This window comes from Populus alba, chromosome 18, assembly GCF_005239225.2.
Source record: "Populus alba chromosome 18, ASM523922v2, whole genome shotgun sequence".
Lineage (NCBI taxonomy): Eukaryota > Viridiplantae > Streptophyta > Magnoliopsida > Malpighiales > Salicaceae > Populus > Populus alba.
In genome coordinates, this window is record NC_133301.1 from 824,439 (window position 1) to 841,579 (window position 17,141).

Below are 17,141 nucleotides of genomic sequence, written 5' to 3' on the forward strand. Positions count from 1 at the left end.
TCCTGTGAACAGAATCTTTACACAAAAAAAGAAGGAGAGAACAGCCTTTGAATGGTTTTTCTTCATCTTAGTGTCCACCTATGGTCGTGCTCACTCTAGCTTAGCTAATATTTTTTGTTTAAGCTTTGAAGGAAAGATCCCTCATGTATAAAGCTGTGGATCTTGAAAAGGGTAGATATATATGTGCAGCCAAGAAGAGTTTTAGAGCAATACGCGGGGAGGGCCAAACTGTACTGGTTTTAACAAAGAAAAGAGCAATTTACTCCATGTTATTGCTAGGAAATTCATGATTTGGAAGAGTCAAGTAAACCATATTAATAAATTGGTTCGCTACATAAGACTTGGACCTGATCAGGCGAGACAATATTATATTGATAAAAAGGTATTTCCAGAGTTTTAGCACTGACTTCAACAAGCAAAAGAACGGGAAAACCTCAATTTAGCTCTCCTAATATGAACCTTCACTATCAATCCTTAAGACTTTTGGTTTTATCAATTTTCTTCTATACGTAATCAATATTTATAAAAGCTGTGGATCTTGAAAAGTGTTGTTTCCTCACTGCTGGGATATTCATGATTTGGAAGAGTCAAAGCAAACCATTTTAATAAATTGTTCACTCTACAAGACTTGGACCCAGGCGAGACAATATTCTATATTGATAAAAAGGAATCTCCTAGAGTTTAGCAGACTTGTTTTTTTTTTTTTTTTTTTTATAATAATAATAATAGAATTCGTGTTATTTATTTATGATTAAAAAAGTATTAAGTTATTTTATTTTGAAAATAATTTTTTAGAAATGTATTAAAATAAAAAAAATTAATTTGTAAAATTAAAACTATATAAAAAATATTTTAAAAAATAAGTTTTAACAAATTTGTCATTTCAACATTAAATTGAGCCAGTGATAAAAGACTATTTCTAGACCACATCTTTTTTTCAATGAATAGAAATGTTTGTTTTCACACTATATCTTATTCTTAAATAAAAAAATATTTTAATAAACAATAGTTAATGTAATTCCAAATATTATCTAAAATTACAAAATGTTTTAATAAATATTAATAGCTATCAACCACTGCCCCATCAAAAAAATAAATGAAAACAGACTCTTCACCTAACCCATAAGACAACCTCATAAATTAAAATTACATATCTACCCCTTCCCACTTCTCCCTCCACCAGAAGAGAACCAGTTGCGCCAAACTCTTCCTCCACACCATCAAGCCAGCGCCAAACTCCAGTTGATAACCCATAGATGCCCTGCCCCCTTCTTCCTCCTTTCAAACCGACGGACAGCCCACAAACCGTCCGATCTCTTCCCAAAATCCAAACAACAGATACCCCCCCACCATTACTAGCAGCAGTACCGTGAAAACCCAGTCGTTCCACTATCCACGACACTATAAAACCTAGGCCAAAGTCGGTGTTTGAAAATATTATCTTGCAGCCCCCAAAATGGGAGAACAAGGTGTTTTGTCTCTCTTTATTTTTTTCTTTATTAGCTTTCTAGAGAGAGGTTAGAACTTCTCTTGGATTGCTTTTTTGCCCCCAAAATTGCTAATCCATGAACTCGAGACTTTTCTTTGAGTTTGATGGTTCATATTTTTGTTAGATAAGCTATGCAAATTCATCCATGCCTGTATGGATTGTAAATGCCACATGAATTTTTTAAATTTCAGGTTTATGATTTTTTTTCTTAGTTTTTTTTAGCATATAAATTTTAAGAGTTTATTTTTCTAAAATATTATTGAATTTTTTCTGTTTATAAAGTTACTGACTTGAGCAACGAAGAGTCCACACATTTATTAAAAAAAAAAAATTTCCAGGTGCTAACTACTAGATAAAATCTATTACCAGCTGCTAACCATCTAAATTTTTTATATCAAGTTATCAAATATATTGACCGGAGAAAATTAATGAGACTGCTTGAACTAAAAGATAATTCAATTATCTAACACATCAATTTTATTTTTAAACGTCTTTGATTTAGGACTTATAAACTACCATTTCATATAGAGTAAGAGTCCTATAAATTTTAGGTACCATTTTCTTCTCATGAAACGCTTTTTCAAGACAAAACTTGTCAATATAATGTGAACCCGAAGGTGGAACGTACAATACCTCCTCATGAGGGTCAACCATCTAGCTGATTCAAACCAGCATCATTAAATATATTTAATTTATTTGTTAAAATAAAAAATTGGAAGAAGAGGATTCCGACCCTTTTGCATTTACTAGGAAATTTCTCATATTGACATCTAATGTCAAGAAGACATGTAAAACAGATGCACTTAATTGGATGTATGGATATATCGCGTATGATTGATTCTATGGAGTAGTTGCCTCGGGTTTGCTGGAGTGGGATTCATACCAATCAAAGATATTCGTTGTCTTATTTCATTGCGTTTATATTGACTAAATCAAAGTACATGCGTTTACATTGACTAAATCAAAGTGCATTCCCCTTAAATGGGAGAAAATTTACATGGTCTCGAGGTAATGCAGCAAGCCGCATTGATAGAATATTTCTTTCGGGGGATTGGTTGCAGGCTTTCCCATCCTCCACTTTATTTGGTCTCTCAAAATATTCATCCGACCATAGGCCTTTGCATTTGTTGCTAGACTCTACAAATTGGGGCCCGAAACCTTTTCGCTTCATGAATTGCTGGTGGCTTGCGTCTGATTTCAGGATTACGATTCAGAGATTCTGGAGCTCAATCACGGTTTCCAATTCTGGTACAAGGAATATGGTCCCAGCTCTAAAGATGTTGAAAGAGAGATGTCGGCAATGGAGTAAAGCTTCTGTGGGAAACATGAATAATAGAATTGCAGATCTGGAACTTGAAGCTGACTCAATGGATCGTCAAAATGAGGGCAGGGTCTTGACTGATGATGAACTGATTAGAAGTAAATCCATTGCCTCCCAACTCAAAATCCTATATAGAGCTCAAGAGTCTGCCTGGCATCAGAAGTCTAGAATTCAGTGGTGTAAGCTTGGAGATAAAAATACCCGATTCTTTCATTTAGCTGCAACAACAAGACAGAAAAAGAATCAACTTGCTTGCTTGGAGGTTGATGGAAAGATCCTATCTAAACCAATCGATGTGAAGCTAGCTGTCTTTCACTTTTTCCGCAACTTATACTCCCACCAGAACAGACCTAGAGCATCATGTTCAAACCTGGAATTCTCAAGGCTGAAGCCTTCCTCCTCGGTTGCTCTTGAATTGCCATTTTCTGTAGAAGAGATTACAACAGCTGTGTGGGATTGTGATGGTAATAAAGCTCCAGGTCCTGATGGTATTAACTTTCTTTTCATCAAGAAAGCATGGCACATTATAGGTGAGGACATTATCCGGATGGTTGATGAATTCTATCGGACTAATCTCCTCCCTGCAGGTATCAATAACACCTTCGTTACTCTTATTCCAAAGATTAAATGTGCTAACAAGCTATCGGATTTCAGACCTATTAGTTTGGTGGGCAGCCTATACAAGATCTTCTCAAAGATTCTATCATCTAGGTTGAAACATGTTATGCCAGAGGTCATCTCCCATCATCAAAATGCTTTCATCAAAGGGAGGCAAATTTTAGACAGCGTTTTGATTGCAAATGAGGTCCTTTCTTTCATCAAGAAGAAAAAGGGTAAAGCTTATCTTTTCAAACTAGATTTCCATAAAGCCTTTGATTCGGTGTTATGGGAATATATTAATGAAATCATGGCTAGTATGGGTTTTGGTAGTAGATGGCGAGGGTGGATTATGCAATGCATATCAACGGCAAAAATGTCTGTGCTTGTTAATGGGTCTCCCACGGAGGAGTTCTGCTTAGCTAAAGGCCTACGCCAAGGAGACCCTCTCTCTCCGTTTCTCTTTAACATTGCAGTCCAGGGATTAAGTTGTATGTTGCAGCGTGGCTGTGATTTGGGTTTGACTTCGGGTATAAACATCGGCAATTCAGGGTTTGTCATATCTCACTTATAGTTTGCATACGACACCCTTATGTTCAGTTCAAACTCTCTTCATAGCATGCAGAACATTAAATGTATCCTATTATGCTTTGAACTTGTCTCAGGGCTGAAAGTCAATTTTTATAAAAGCAGTATTGTGGGTGTGGGTGTAGCAGCTCATACATGTAACTTCATGGCTCAGCTTCTCAGATGCAAGCAGGATCAGTTGCCTCTCATGTATCTTGGGCTCCCCATTGGTGGAAACTTGGGCAGAGCTTCAATGTGGAATCCTATTTTGCGCAATATCAGTTGCCGGTTGGCTTCGTGGAAAGGTAGGTTCTTATCTATTGGGGGTCGTTTGTGCTTGATTAAATCTGTACTTAGCAATCTCCCCATTTACTACCTATCTATGTTCCCCATGCCTGCTACGATAACCTCTAAAATTGATCAGAAACTTCGATCCTTCCTCTAGTCCGGAAATGCGGAATGGCACAAAATATGCAATGTTAGCTGGGCAACTGTTACTCTTCCAAAACATGCAGGTGGTCTTGGGATCGGTTCTTTAAGGGAAAAAAATACAGCTCTGCTCTTTAAATGGTTATGGAGGTTTGGGTTGGAGGAATCAAGTTTGTGGAAGGATGTGATCAAAAGCATCCACAACACCAATTGCTCTAATCTGCTGCAGCAAGCTCCTATTCCAGGAACTGCAACTGCATGGTCCTGGATTGTCAATCATTGTGTGAGAAATAATAAGTTGCAGGATATTGTGAATGAGCAAACTTTTGCAGGATATTGTGAATGAGCAAACTTTGGTTCTTATCGGAAATGGCAAGAAAACTATGTTTTGGCTTGATTGCTGGCTTAATAACTTCTGTTTAGCTGATCACTTCCCTACTCTTTTCCAATTATCCAATGACAAAGATGCCACCATTGCTAAGATGGGAATGTGGGAAGGGTAGGAGTGGATTTGGTTTTTTTCATGGATACGTCCACTACGGGGGCGCAACATTGGCTTGCTTGATCAACTCTATGCAATCCTTTCGATAGTACTCATGGACAAAGATGGAGAGGATAGACTAATTTGGAAGGACAATAATTCAGGAAGATTCTCAGTGAAATCTCTATGCGGATTGTTGAGTCCAAAGCCATCCACAAACAATGCCTTCTCGTTTGCTAGAATTTGGAAAGGTATTGTCCCTCCTAAGGTAGAGATCTTTTGCTGGATGGCTATCATTAACAGACTCAACACCCGATGTATGTTGGTTCGAAGAGGTATCTTAGGTAGCTTAGAATCAAATTGCCCTATCTGCCTTGTTGAAGCAGAATCAGTGGACCATATTCTCCTACACTGCCATAAGCATTGGCTCATTTGGTCCAAAATCATTAAGTGGTGGGGTTTAGTTTGGTGTTGCCCAAAGAGCTTCTCAGATATGTGGTCTCAATGGTCTTCCATGGTGCATGGCAATTTTCAGAGGAAGGCATGGTTGATGTTGTTCTTCTCAGTGGCATGGTCTCTTTGGCTCCTTCGAAATGATCTGATTTTCCATCATAAGTCACCAGACTATGACTCAATATTCTTTCTTATTATCACCCGTCTATGTTTATGGCTAAAAGCTATTCATTAAGATTTTCCTTACTCCCCTACAGATCTGATCAGATCGGCAGATGGCTTGCTTCGGTGGTCCAATGCTCACTCTTTCAGGATTAATAATATATGGTCTCCTCCTATGATTAATAGCCTCAAATGGAATGTGGACGGCTTTTCTCTTGGTAAGTCAGGCCCCTCTGGAATAGGTGGTGTGCTGCGAAATCATCATAGCCATCTGCTCGGTATGTTCTCTATTCCAGTTGGTATTTTAGACTCTAATATTGCTGAGTTAAGGGCTATTGTCAAATCCATTGAACTATCAGCATCTAATTGCCTCTTACACCATCAACACCTCATCATCGAATCTGACTCTGTCAATGTTATTCGCTGGATGAATAATCCTCTCAGCCGTCCCTGGAAGCATCATAATTTGTTCTCCTTTGTTAATAGACTGAAAGCATATTTTGGTTTAATCACCTTCTCACATATCTTTTGTGAAAGTAATTACATGGCAGATGGCTTGGCTAAACAAGGAGTGCGGAGATCAAGTGATTTTGTTGCCTGGCTTTGAATTTTCTATAGCTGGGCTGTTGTTTCTTTCCCCATTATGTCTTTGAGCAATTTCTGTTTTGTTTTGTAGAGGAATGTTTAGCTTCAGCTCATTCGGATGGGTTTTTTGTTATTTTCTTTGCTTTGGTTTATCTTAAGTTGCGCTTTATCCTATATATGGTTTTTTTTCCATAATATGATATTGTGTAGCTTTGGTTCTATCCCCGTCAGATTTTGACGTTTAAATAATATACGCATCTTTAAAAAAAAAAATCAAAGTGCATTAGCATCAGATTCTAATTTTTAAGTTTGAATTTATTAAGAAATTATAAAATTGTAAATACATTAGTACATATAATTGCGGATGACTTATTTAATATCTGAAATTTCTTAGAACATTGTGCTCGCATGTTATCACTTTGAAATGCGAATTTAGGAAGCTGTAAAAAAAAATTCTTATAATGCGAAAATTGAATGGTTGGTGATGATGCTCTAGAATCTAGTAAGTAACCTGAGTTTTTGAACGTTTGGACAATGAAGGATCATATATTAATGTTAATTTTCTATTCTTCATAACTGATGGCCCATAAGATTGGTGAGAGAGGCCTTGATTCCAGCAAAATAGTTCATGATAGTGGGATTTTAAAATCCTTCAATAATTAAGTCAAGAATTTTACAGTAAGAAGTTATAGTAAATGAGTATTAAATTTTAAAAATAAAAATATTTGTTATTAGCTCATGTATGATAAATATTGAGAATAAATTGTAAGAGAATGAAGATTGTAAATCCCTTGCATGGGAGTAAGTTATAAATATTTATAACTATTGTACCTTGATTTTTTTTTTAGAGTTTGAAAGTCTTTCTTTTTCACATCCAAGTAGGGTGGGAGTCTCTTACATCAACATTATGTTAATGTAAGTGTCTTCTTATATAGAATTAATGTTGAGGAGAGTACCACGTGTCTATAAAAGGTAATTTTATGTTATTTCATACACAACATTAATGATGATGGGATCAATTCTTATAATCAGTATTAATGTTGATTGACACATAGCCAACTCTTAGAGGAATTTTACAAAGTTAGAGCATAGGGAGATGATGAACCTAAGTTCCCCTAGTGTACGTTTAGGTCTTGGACGATCCTAGACCCAAGGATATTGAGTCTAACATCCTTCTAGGTTTAAAAGCACCTGGGTCTAGCGCGTAACTAAGCGCAAGAAAGTTAGGTATTACATCTTATAAAACTCACAAGCATTTGGGCTTGGTATATAACCGAATACATGGAAGTTAGGTCTGGCATCTTACCAGATTTACAAGCACTTGAACCTGGATCATGGCTGAGCCTAAAAAAATAAATTTGGTATTTTGCCAAATCCACATGCTTTTGGACCTGGTACATTACGGGGCCTAAAAGAGCTAGGTCTAAACATCTAATTGCCAACTCTTTTTTCCACAAGTTTTGACCTTTGTTGAGTTTTTATAACGGGTAATCTTTTTCTTGACCTCTCTATTCATGGACCTTTTGAGTAAATGCATTTTAATACAAAATAAGTTGATTGATAAGTGGAATATTTGAAGATTTGAAAAATTAAAAGCACCAAATCCCAGCCTCCTCAACCCAATTCTCTGGATTCTATAATAATGTAAGGGGCTGTTTGGTATCCTTTTATTTTTTTTTATTTTGTTTTTTGTTTTTTTAAAATGAAAATAAGGTACATGCCATCAAGACAATGACTAACAGCTAAAGGTATAAGAAAAGGGACACCAGAAAAAATGGAGAGGTAGAGAAGGACCTGCGGCAGCTGCTCCGACAACATCTCTCTTGGAGTCCCTAGTGGTGAGGACCAGCCTGGTTTTGTAGTCACCATGAGTGGCATATAGAAGTCTGAGAGGGACATTATAATGCAACTCAAAGCAATATTGACATCAAAACATTCCAAGTCCAACATATGCTGTTGAGTTTTGGGCCAACCCCATTTCTATGAACAATATCCTTAAAGAAAGGAACAAGAATATCAGAACATGCTTTGAAGGGTACCTTTTCTTCATCCTCTAATTTGTTTCCAAACAATTTAATAAAAATCCTGACAAAAACATGAAGATGGTTGGAAATATGAGGGGGGTTTCTTTAAAACATGGTAACTTAATTTTGGATAATGCTTTTGTTTTCGTTTTCACAATATAATTTCTCTGGAAAGTCTGTAGAATTTATTTGGCCGCAAACAAGGTATGCAACTGCTTGCATTTCCAAAGTATCTTGGGAAATTGCTGAAGAAATCTATAATTTGTGATAAAATTTACTAATTCTGAAACTCAGTTTAATCCTACCTAGCTATAAATATGTTATATATAGTAATTCAATATTTACAAGTTGAAGTTCGAGTGTCACAAACGAGGAAATCAAACAGAGTAATATGTATTCTATAGTATTGCCTCCTCCACGTTCCTTTCGACTTTCCCATGAATTGCCAGGCCTCTGATGTCCTACAATTATATTACAATGCTACAACTACATCTACAGGTCTATAAGTTTCCCAGTGTCAAACTGTCAATGGTATCATCTGAAAGTCAATATTGATCATGTTCTACTTCAAAAGAAACCCGTCTATCTTGATTTGGGTTTGTAAGTTGATCAATATTTATTACTACCTCTTGAGATGTTTGACAATCTGGACTGGAATCAACAGACTTTGTAGAAGACAGATCTCCATCTCCAGGGAAAGAAGTAGTTTGAACTGAATAGGCCGATGGGCTCGGCTCACCCATACTAGGCAGACTAGTGCCCTCGCTGTCATTCAGCCCACTTTTTCTGGAAGTATGGGATTTTAAGTCCCTCTGAATAAAGATCCTGAAGAAATTGCTGACTTTTCTCCTTATGGAAACTGTGGAATTTAGAGGCCTCAACACTTTCCTTTCCTTGTAGACAAACATGACGATGAATATAATGAGAGCTAAGAGGGATGCTACTCCAGCAATTAAAAATAAGCCCCAGAAACTCTTGAGACTAAGGCTGTTAGATGTAACCGAGGTGCTGGAATCTGGGCAATTGCTTTGTTTTCCAAACCGAGCTTTCTCGATTTCCTTCATTTTATCTCCCTCTGTTATGTATAGAACTGCCCTTGATACATCTGGTACCAGAGGAGAACCTTTAGGGAAGGCCTGAAAATCACAACACAAAGCAGAAAGCCAGTCTTTATCAGGGTTGACAAACTTTGCACTTACAATACATAAAGAGAAATTGAGAGGGGTGAATGTACTTACAAATCCGAAACCGTCTGTTTTAAATGTAGGATCAATCATGGCATATTTAGAGCAATACTTCGACAGAAAGAGCCTCGTATATGGTACTTCATCAAAAGCAGCAGCAATACCACCATTTCCACTTCCTTTTGATAAAAGGTCACCCCATTGTTCTGTGGTACTATACACAATGAGCTTGGACTCGGCGAAACCCAAGTCTAATAGGATTCCCTGAACAAAGGAACCCTCCCGGTAGCCTACATACTCCCCCTTCTTAATGAGCTCGTTTACATCAGTAACTGTAGGCCGCAGCTGCTGGACTGTAAGTAAACTAGCTAGACTGGCTGTGTAGCTTTGTGTGAGAATCAGCACAACAAAACACCATATGATTACCACTGCTCTAGACAAGTTGCTAACAACTGTCTCCCCTGCAATCATCGTTGAAAATAATAAAGATGAAGTCAATTTGGTGTTTGAGACACTAGTGCCAGCTTGTTAAACGAAAGAAGAAAAATTCAAAAGCGAAAGGGAAAGGGAAAGGAAAATTACTTTGTGCAAAAACCATGGTTGAGAAAGAAAACCAGAAGCTAGTGCCAGCTTGATGCGACGCAGGCACTCTAAAATCTTCATTGATTCTGTGTTCAAGAACCCATATCACAAATCCAACGAAAATAAAGAAACAAAAACTTGTCACCCAGAGATCCCATGTCAGAGGCCTCAAGAAAACCCATGCATTTTTGCTGTTGCTGTCCACAATAGGGACGATCATGGAGACACCACTTTCAGTGTAAGGCAAAGTAAAATCAACGTACTGGGATCTGTTGAAAATAATAGTTGTATCTCCAACTACAGCATCAAATTTCTGTTGATAGCAAGAAAAAGAAAAAAGATATCAATAAAAATTAGATTTGCATGCATGAATCTGACCCAAATCTTGTTTCAGATATAAAACTGAATGTGATCAAGTACAGGAAAAGGTTGGTGAAAGTTTTACCTTCAAGTACACTTGATATATGAGATCATTGTAAGTTCCAGCTGGCTCGCCGTCAGGCTTGGCAAAGGGGATGTACTCGTAAGGCAAAGCATAAGGCAATGCTTTGACAACAGAATCAAAAACATCTATGCTGTATCCAGCGACTGTTTTGGTGTTAGAACTAGGATCTATTGTTACTTTCACAAACTCACTGAAACCATGCTTCACAGGCACTCCTATTCTCAACTTCTTCCCATTCGTTGGAATCTCCCAGCCCCTGGGAACAGAAGTTGTATCTCCCGGCCATATGACAGTCATATTATTTGTTGAGTTCAATGTTTTGACAATCCCTTTGGTTGATGTCCAGAATCCTATCTCTCTTCCCCCATTGCCATTCACATTTATTATCTGGAAAGCTGATGACTGTAACTGCCCATTATCGAAAAGGTAATCTCCTGTAAGACCTTTGAAACTAATGTTTGATAACGCTTGAACGAGGTTTGGACCATTTAAAGACACCCCAAGAGTTGCAAGATCTGTGGATGAATTGCTAGAAACGTTTGTCTTTTGGAAGCCTAAATTTGCAGTTCCTGCTTTCTCAACAGCCAAGGCCAAAGCTGTTGCTGCATCATATGCCCATAAGCCAAAAATATTCAACTCAGCATCAACTATATCTGGATTATCTTGCTGGAATTTTCTTTTCCACCGAATTCGAAAGGTTTCGAGATCTTTTGTTCTTGGCACATAAGGTTTCACACCCAATGCACCTTGCATTGTATTAGTGACAGAAGCATTTGGTGAACTAAAAAATTCAGCTGTTAGACCATCAGTCATGATCCAAACATAGCCTTCACTCACCATGCCAATCTCTTTTGCTTTGGCAAAAACCCGAGCGCCAAGAGATGGAAACATGTGCACAATGAAAACTCTAGTTTGCATTGTCATCAACTTGTAAAGCTCTGAAACAATTTGATCATCAGTGGCTGATGGAGACATGACACTCCGGTACGGTACACGAGCATCAACTGCTTGCAGAGCATCAGTTAAATAAGGTATCACTCCCTGTCCATACTCATTGTCAATGTAGATGGGTACTGCTTCTCTCCATCCAAAGGCTTGAACTAATGCACTTATAGCATTCACCTGAGTTGAGTCATTTTGGGTAGCTCGGAAGAAGAAGGGACTCCTGATGGAAGTGAGAGAAGGACTTGATGCAGAAAATGATATAATGGGCACCTGAGCTTTTTCTCCAAGTTCAATAACAAAATTGGCTTGCATTGATGTTGTTGGGCCTATGATTGCTTGCACTTCAACATTTTTTATCAGGTCCAGGGCTGTACTTGTAAAAGGATTAAGAAAACAATTACTCGTATAGATAAATTATTTTCAATCATCAGTAAAGATCAATCAGAGAGACTTAATTATGACTTTATTGCACTTCATATTAAATTAGACTTCTGATATATCATTAATATAGCAAGGAATGGATTATACTATGCATTTGAGGTTCTCCTGCCCGTCCTAAAAATCAGCACACCTCATCTCCTTTCATTGATGTGATCTGGGATATCTGATGCAGCCGAGCTTGTATAGAAATTGAAAATTGAAGGTTCTAATTATACAAATAAAGATCTAACCCCAAGAGACCAATATAGATGGTCTAATAGATACTTTTATAGACTATTAGAATAGATCTAGATTCAAAATAAGTTTTAGTCATGTCAGACCATAGCTTACAACTATGATAATGAGAGATCTGGCAGTTAGATCAAACCCAAATTTCTCCGGGTAATAAGTAGTTTTTCTACATGAAACTATTTTTTTTAGACCATTTGATCTCCCATAATTAGGCTTAGAAATTGCTATTTAGACTAGTTTTGTTATTTTTCCTATGAGTTTATTTATTTATTTATTTTGTTTTAATTTTTTTTATGCCTTTAGACTTTAAGTTGTTTTCTAATAAAGATAAGATAATTTTCTGATCTATTTAAAAGAGGGTCAGCATATATTTATTTTTTAGAAATACAACTGTGAATTAAAGATTCACGTCTTCAACTATTTTTACTCATTAAAACTTTTATATTTTTTGTGTTATTATTGTCTTGTTAGCTTTCCACATACATCAAAATATTTGAGATAAATATAAAAAATTTAAGAGTTTCTTCGTTACAGTTCTGCTGCTGACAACAATTAGCAAAATAATTTATTAAATGAATTAGTAAATACTAAAATTATTATCCAAGCAAAAGCTAAACAAGTGACTTCTTTGACACGGAGTATTCAATAGCTAGGTAGCTTTTAGTTACTGTTTTAAGAAAGAAAAAAACAAAGAAATAGGGGACACAAAAATATGTTTTCATGTCCTTCATGTTTTGAAAACTCTAAAATTTACTCTAAAATTATAAAATTATTATAGAAACATATTTATTTGTGTGTCCGTCTCTATCCTTATAAACATGTTAACTTGTTAAACCTGTGGCCCGGATCATGAAACTATAATAATCTCATAAAAAGTAAATTGAAAAAAATTATGAAACTCAATCCTCAATAATCCTAATATTAAATGATTGAATTGAAACTCAAAAATTGATTAAAAAAACATAAAAAAACGACTTGAATCAGACTGGGTTAACCCACCAAATCCATGACTCGAGCCATGAGACTAGAATAACCTTATAAAAAAGTAAACCATCAAAATTTAATTTTCAATCAACCCAATGTTAAATGATGAAATTTAGAGAGGGAGAAAAAAACCAATTAGGAAAAGGAGAAAAAAAACTTGAGTTAACTGAAATAACTATCAAATCCAAGGTTCAAATTATAAAATTAAGATAAACTTATAAAAAATAAATTAAAATAAATTATAAAATTTAATTTTCAATAAACATAATGTTGAAGGATAAAATTAAAATTGAAAAAAAACACTATTGTACTAAATAATATTTTGCGAGAAAGCGTATAGTAAAATCTCTTTCTCTTTTAGTTTTCTTTTAATGTTTTTCAGATTTAATAATATAATAATAATTATGAAATGAAATAAATAACAATACATCAATTAATAAAATGATGTGGACAAATATAATGATATATAATAATTTTATTAGCTTGGTCCATAATCAATATATAGTGAACTAAGGCTTAATTAGATAACAAGCATTAAATCTCTAGGTGTTGGCTGAGGAGGTGATGGATTTGCTCCCCACGATATCATTATATATATATATATATATATATATATATATATATATATATATATATATAATAATCGAGATGTATTATTCAAACAGCTCGATTAAGGTTCACGATTAAGGTTCACGATTAAAGTTCACGATTAAAGTTTCTCATAAAATTTAACGGGAGGAGGGTTTTAACCTTAGTGCATACATAAAACATATATAGTTTGAGCAATGATTTATAACCGAAGCGAGCTGACTACAGAATCAAGAAAGAGGAGGGAGAGAGGGGGAACCTGCAGCAGCTGCACCAGCAACATCGTTCTTGGAGTCCCTGGTGATGAGGACCAGCCTGGTTTTGTAATCACCATGAGTGTCATAGAAGTCTGAGAGAGACATGTTGATGCAACTCAACCCAATCTTGCCATCCAAGTCATTGTCCAAGTCAAGAACCACACCTACTTTCACTGGGATTATAGATGTTGAGTTCTTGGCCATTCCCATTTCAAAGAAGAAAATCTTCAAAAAAAGAAGGGAAAAGAAAGAGAGAGCAGGCTTTGAAGGGTACTTTTTCCTGATCATATTGTTTTCTACTTGTGGTTGAGCTGATTCCAGTTTGGTGGTTTAAGTTTGAAAGAACTCTCTCTTATTTATACATGTGGTATCCTTAAAGCCTAGATGAAGATCTCAGAACAGTGGTAGGAGAGGGCCGAGCCATTAATTTAAGCTTTGAAAAACAGGAGAGGTTTACTGAGTTTTGTTGCAAGGAAATTTCATGCTTTGATTTTTTTTATTCGTTTGCATTGTTTTTTTCTCATTTTTCTTGTTAATTGTATGATTTTTCCCCCTGGCTTGTCTGATGTTACTGATCAAATATCTTCCTTGTCTCTGATTTCACTATCGGTTACCTTGACTTCTTAATTAAATCAATGTACTTATGGTTAGACTTTTTGAAGTTTTGGCTAATTAAATCAAGATTGTATATTTAAGTCGTCTATTTCACTTACTAAGATAATGAATAGCATCCTTTCGACGAAGCATCCTTTGTCATGTCACAAATTTATTTTCAACACACAACGCCATCTCATATCAAGTTCCAAGTTTGAGGTATTTTATTATTATAATAGCAGTTGTTTTTTAAAATAAATTTTTTAAAAATATATTTTTAACATCAACATATTAAAACGATCTGGAAACACCAAAAAAATTAATTTGAAGTAAAGATAAAATTTTTTTCTTTTTTTAAAAAACATTTTTGAAACGCAAAATAAATAGTGTTTATACTGTCACCTACTTCTTGTTTCTATCTAAATCTCAATCATCCATCTTCTACACTAGCTTAAGATATTGAAATACTTCATATAAGCTCACATTAAGTATGCTAACGAGCTTGTGTGTGTTTGTGTGTGTCTCTCTCTCTCTCTCTCTCTCTCTCTATATATATATATATATATATATATATATATATATATATATATATATATTTCTGGACACTACTCACGACTTGTTTATCTGTGATGGCTATTTTCAAGAGCTAAACTACTAGGAAGAGCCCGCCGAATCGAGGTCCCTAATCAATTGCACACTTACATATGGGTTAGAAAATTCAAGTGGTGGGATTCAAACTAGGAATGTCATCTGTACTAGTCTTGGTAATTAAGGGAAAGATACTGGAATTTTTATTATAACTTTTCTTGAACCTGATCGTATAGGTAAAAATCGGGGAAATTGAAACAACAACTAAAATAAAATATTTTAAAGAAATTGAATTGAAAGAACAATGCAATGTTGATAAACCCTAACTAAGTTTCCGGGCAGCTTCAAGGTAGCTCGGGCCTCCTGGGTGAATGAGATTTGCTTCAAAGCAATTTTATGCCTCTCTGCAACCCCTCCTCCCCTTTTTATTGTAATTCTCGGTTAGTTGAGAATTAAGAGTAACAGATAGGCTTGCCAGCTGTTTTTATTCATCTGTTTTGTATTTGGACTCTTTTTCCTCTCTCAATGGTGTCATTTTGCCTTTGAACTTACTCCCTTGCTAGCTGTCAACCGTAGGAGCTTCATGATCTCAGCCCTTCATGTAAGTGATTCTTGTCTAATCTTGATCATACACGTGCTCACCTTATCTCATTGCTGCATGTAAGTCTTCTCCAACACGCCTCCCTCATTTCTTCCTTGACTTCAATTGAGAGCTTGCTCCTTTATGCGCTGCCGGTCTGTTACAACTTTCTCCCCCTTAAAAAACCTTGCCCTCGAGGTGAGGGTAAGAACCTTTTAACCATTCTTCTTCAACCCAAATGGCGTCTTCTTTTACCCAAATGGTGTCTTCTTTGGGCTGTCCTTCCCATCTTAACAACACTTCTTCCCTCGTCTTCCTCCTTGAGACTTGACTTTTTTGGTCAAGTATTTGTGCTGGTTCTAGCTATGATTTCAGCTTGGTTTCGGGAATGGGTAGCTTTGGTTCCTTTTCCAACCCATTTCTTCAATAGTGAAACATGCTATGGATTCAGGCTTCCTTGGGAAGATCTAGCTGGTAAGCCATTTCTCCCACCTTTTTTAAGATTTTGAACAACCCGAAGTATTTATATGCTAACTTCCTATTTTTATTTCTTGGCATGCTAGACTGTCGGTATGGCTGGAGCTAGAGGTAAACCTATTCCCCTTCTTTGAAATGGGTTTTTTTTTTCTACCTTATCTGCTTGTTTCTTTTGTCTCTCCTGAGCTTGAGCTAAGTTGTGTTTGATTTCTGCAATTTGTTTTGTCCTGTGTTGTAAATGCTCCTCTACTGCGGGATTTTTTGTTGAATTAGGAATGCAATATGTGAGACTTGGGGGCGGGTAGCCGTATGTTGCTTCAAATGGGGTAAATTTGAGGGATGTGTGGTATCTGGTATTGTAGCAATATTCTCTCATTGTCAGCCAATTAGACCAATACTTCGGTTTATCACCTACATAGCATCTCAAATAACCTTCCAATGTTTTGTTGGTTGCCTCTATCTGCCCGTTAGTTTGGGGGTGGTATGTTGTTGACATCAGCAGTTTAACCCCTTGAATTTGGAATAATTCTCCCCAAAACTTGCTAGTGAAGGTAGGATCCCAATCTGAAACTATGTTGTTTAGGAGTCCATGCAGCTTCCTTACATTCTGTGAGAACAGGTTGGCGATTTTTGTCGCACTGTAGGGGTGGGATACAGGAATAAAATGGGCATATTTGGTAAACCTATCCACAACTATCATAATTACTGAGTATTGATTAGATTTTGGTAGCCCCTCTATAAAATCCATAGATATGGATGACCATGGTCTAGTGGGTATAGGTAAGGGTTGTAAGAGCTTGGAGGGTTTTGTGTTTTCTCCTTTTGCTCTCTGACAGACTTCACAGTGTTTTATATAGGTTTGTATATCTGATTTCACCCTTACCCAAAAGAAATCTCTCAAAACCTGTGTGCCTTGAGGATGGACTGTCATAAATATAATTCAGTATGTCATTTTTTATACGAATGGATTGACTTATATAGACTCTGTGTTTGTAGTATAGTATCCCTCCCCTAAGATGACATTTCAAGGAACCTAAGGTTTCTTGGTCTAGTTGTTACATGATAGTTTGAATTTCCGAATCAGTTTTATAACTATCTTTTAATTGATCAGCCTAATTAACAATTGGGGTAGAGATA

At 36.1% G+C, this 17,141-nt stretch overlaps 2 protein-coding genes across 2 annotated transcripts; one reads left to right on the plus strand and one right to left on the minus strand.

The window, feature by feature from the left end:
- Window positions 1-2,658: 2,658 nt before the first annotated feature.
- On the plus strand, window positions 2,659-6,106 carry LOC140954987 (uncharacterized). Its single transcript, XM_073406366.1, has 6 exons — window positions 2,659-3,937; window positions 4,073-4,279; window positions 4,490-4,686; window positions 4,827-4,902; window positions 4,995-5,201; window positions 5,595-6,106. Exons 1-6 carry the CDS (start codon window positions 2,659-2,661, stop codon window positions 6,104-6,106), a joined length of 2,478 nt encoding a protein of 825 aa, XP_073262467.1.
- A 2,494-nt stretch (window positions 6,107-8,600) lies between these two features.
- On the minus strand, window positions 8,601-13,969 carry LOC118059507 (glutamate receptor 2.8). The gene is made up of 6 exons (XM_035072396.2): window positions 13,768-13,969; window positions 10,320-11,632; window positions 9,875-10,187; window positions 9,347-9,753; window positions 8,735-9,244; window positions 8,601-8,630 (listed from the first exon to the last, which is right to left on the minus strand). The coding sequence occupies exons 1-6, from the start codon at window positions 13,967-13,969 to the stop codon at window positions 8,601-8,603; spliced, it is 2,775 nt and encodes a 924-aa protein (XP_034928287.2).
- Between the last annotated feature and the right edge of the window lie 3,172 nt (window positions 13,970-17,141).

Excerpts from the sequence above, each read along its gene's own strand:
- LOC140954987 (XM_073406366.1), top strand. The coding sequence starts at position 2,659 with ATGAATTGCTGGTGGCTTGCGTCTGATTTCAGGATTACGATTCAGAGA. Across the intron at positions 4,280-4,489 it reads CCGGTTGGCTTCGTGGAAAG|GTGGTCTTGGGATCGGTTCT; the intron begins GTAGGTTCTTAT and ends CAAAACATGCAG. Across the intron at positions 4,903-4,994 it reads AAGATGGGAATGTGGGAAGG|TACTCATGGACAAAGATGGA; the intron begins GTAGGAGTGGAT and ends TCCTTTCGATAG.
- LOC118059507 (XM_035072396.2), bottom strand. The coding sequence starts at position 13,969 with ATGGCCAAGAACTCAACATCTATAATCCCAGTGAAAGTAGGTGTGGTT. Across the intron at positions 11,633-13,767 it reads TGCTGGTGCAGCTGCTGCAG|CCCTGGACCTGATAAAAAAT; the intron begins GTTCCCCCTCTC and ends TTACAAGTACAG. Across the intron at positions 9,754-9,874 it reads AACCATGGTTTTTGCACAAA|GGGAGACAGTTGTTAGCAAC; the intron begins GTAATTTTCCTT and ends CGATGATTGCAG.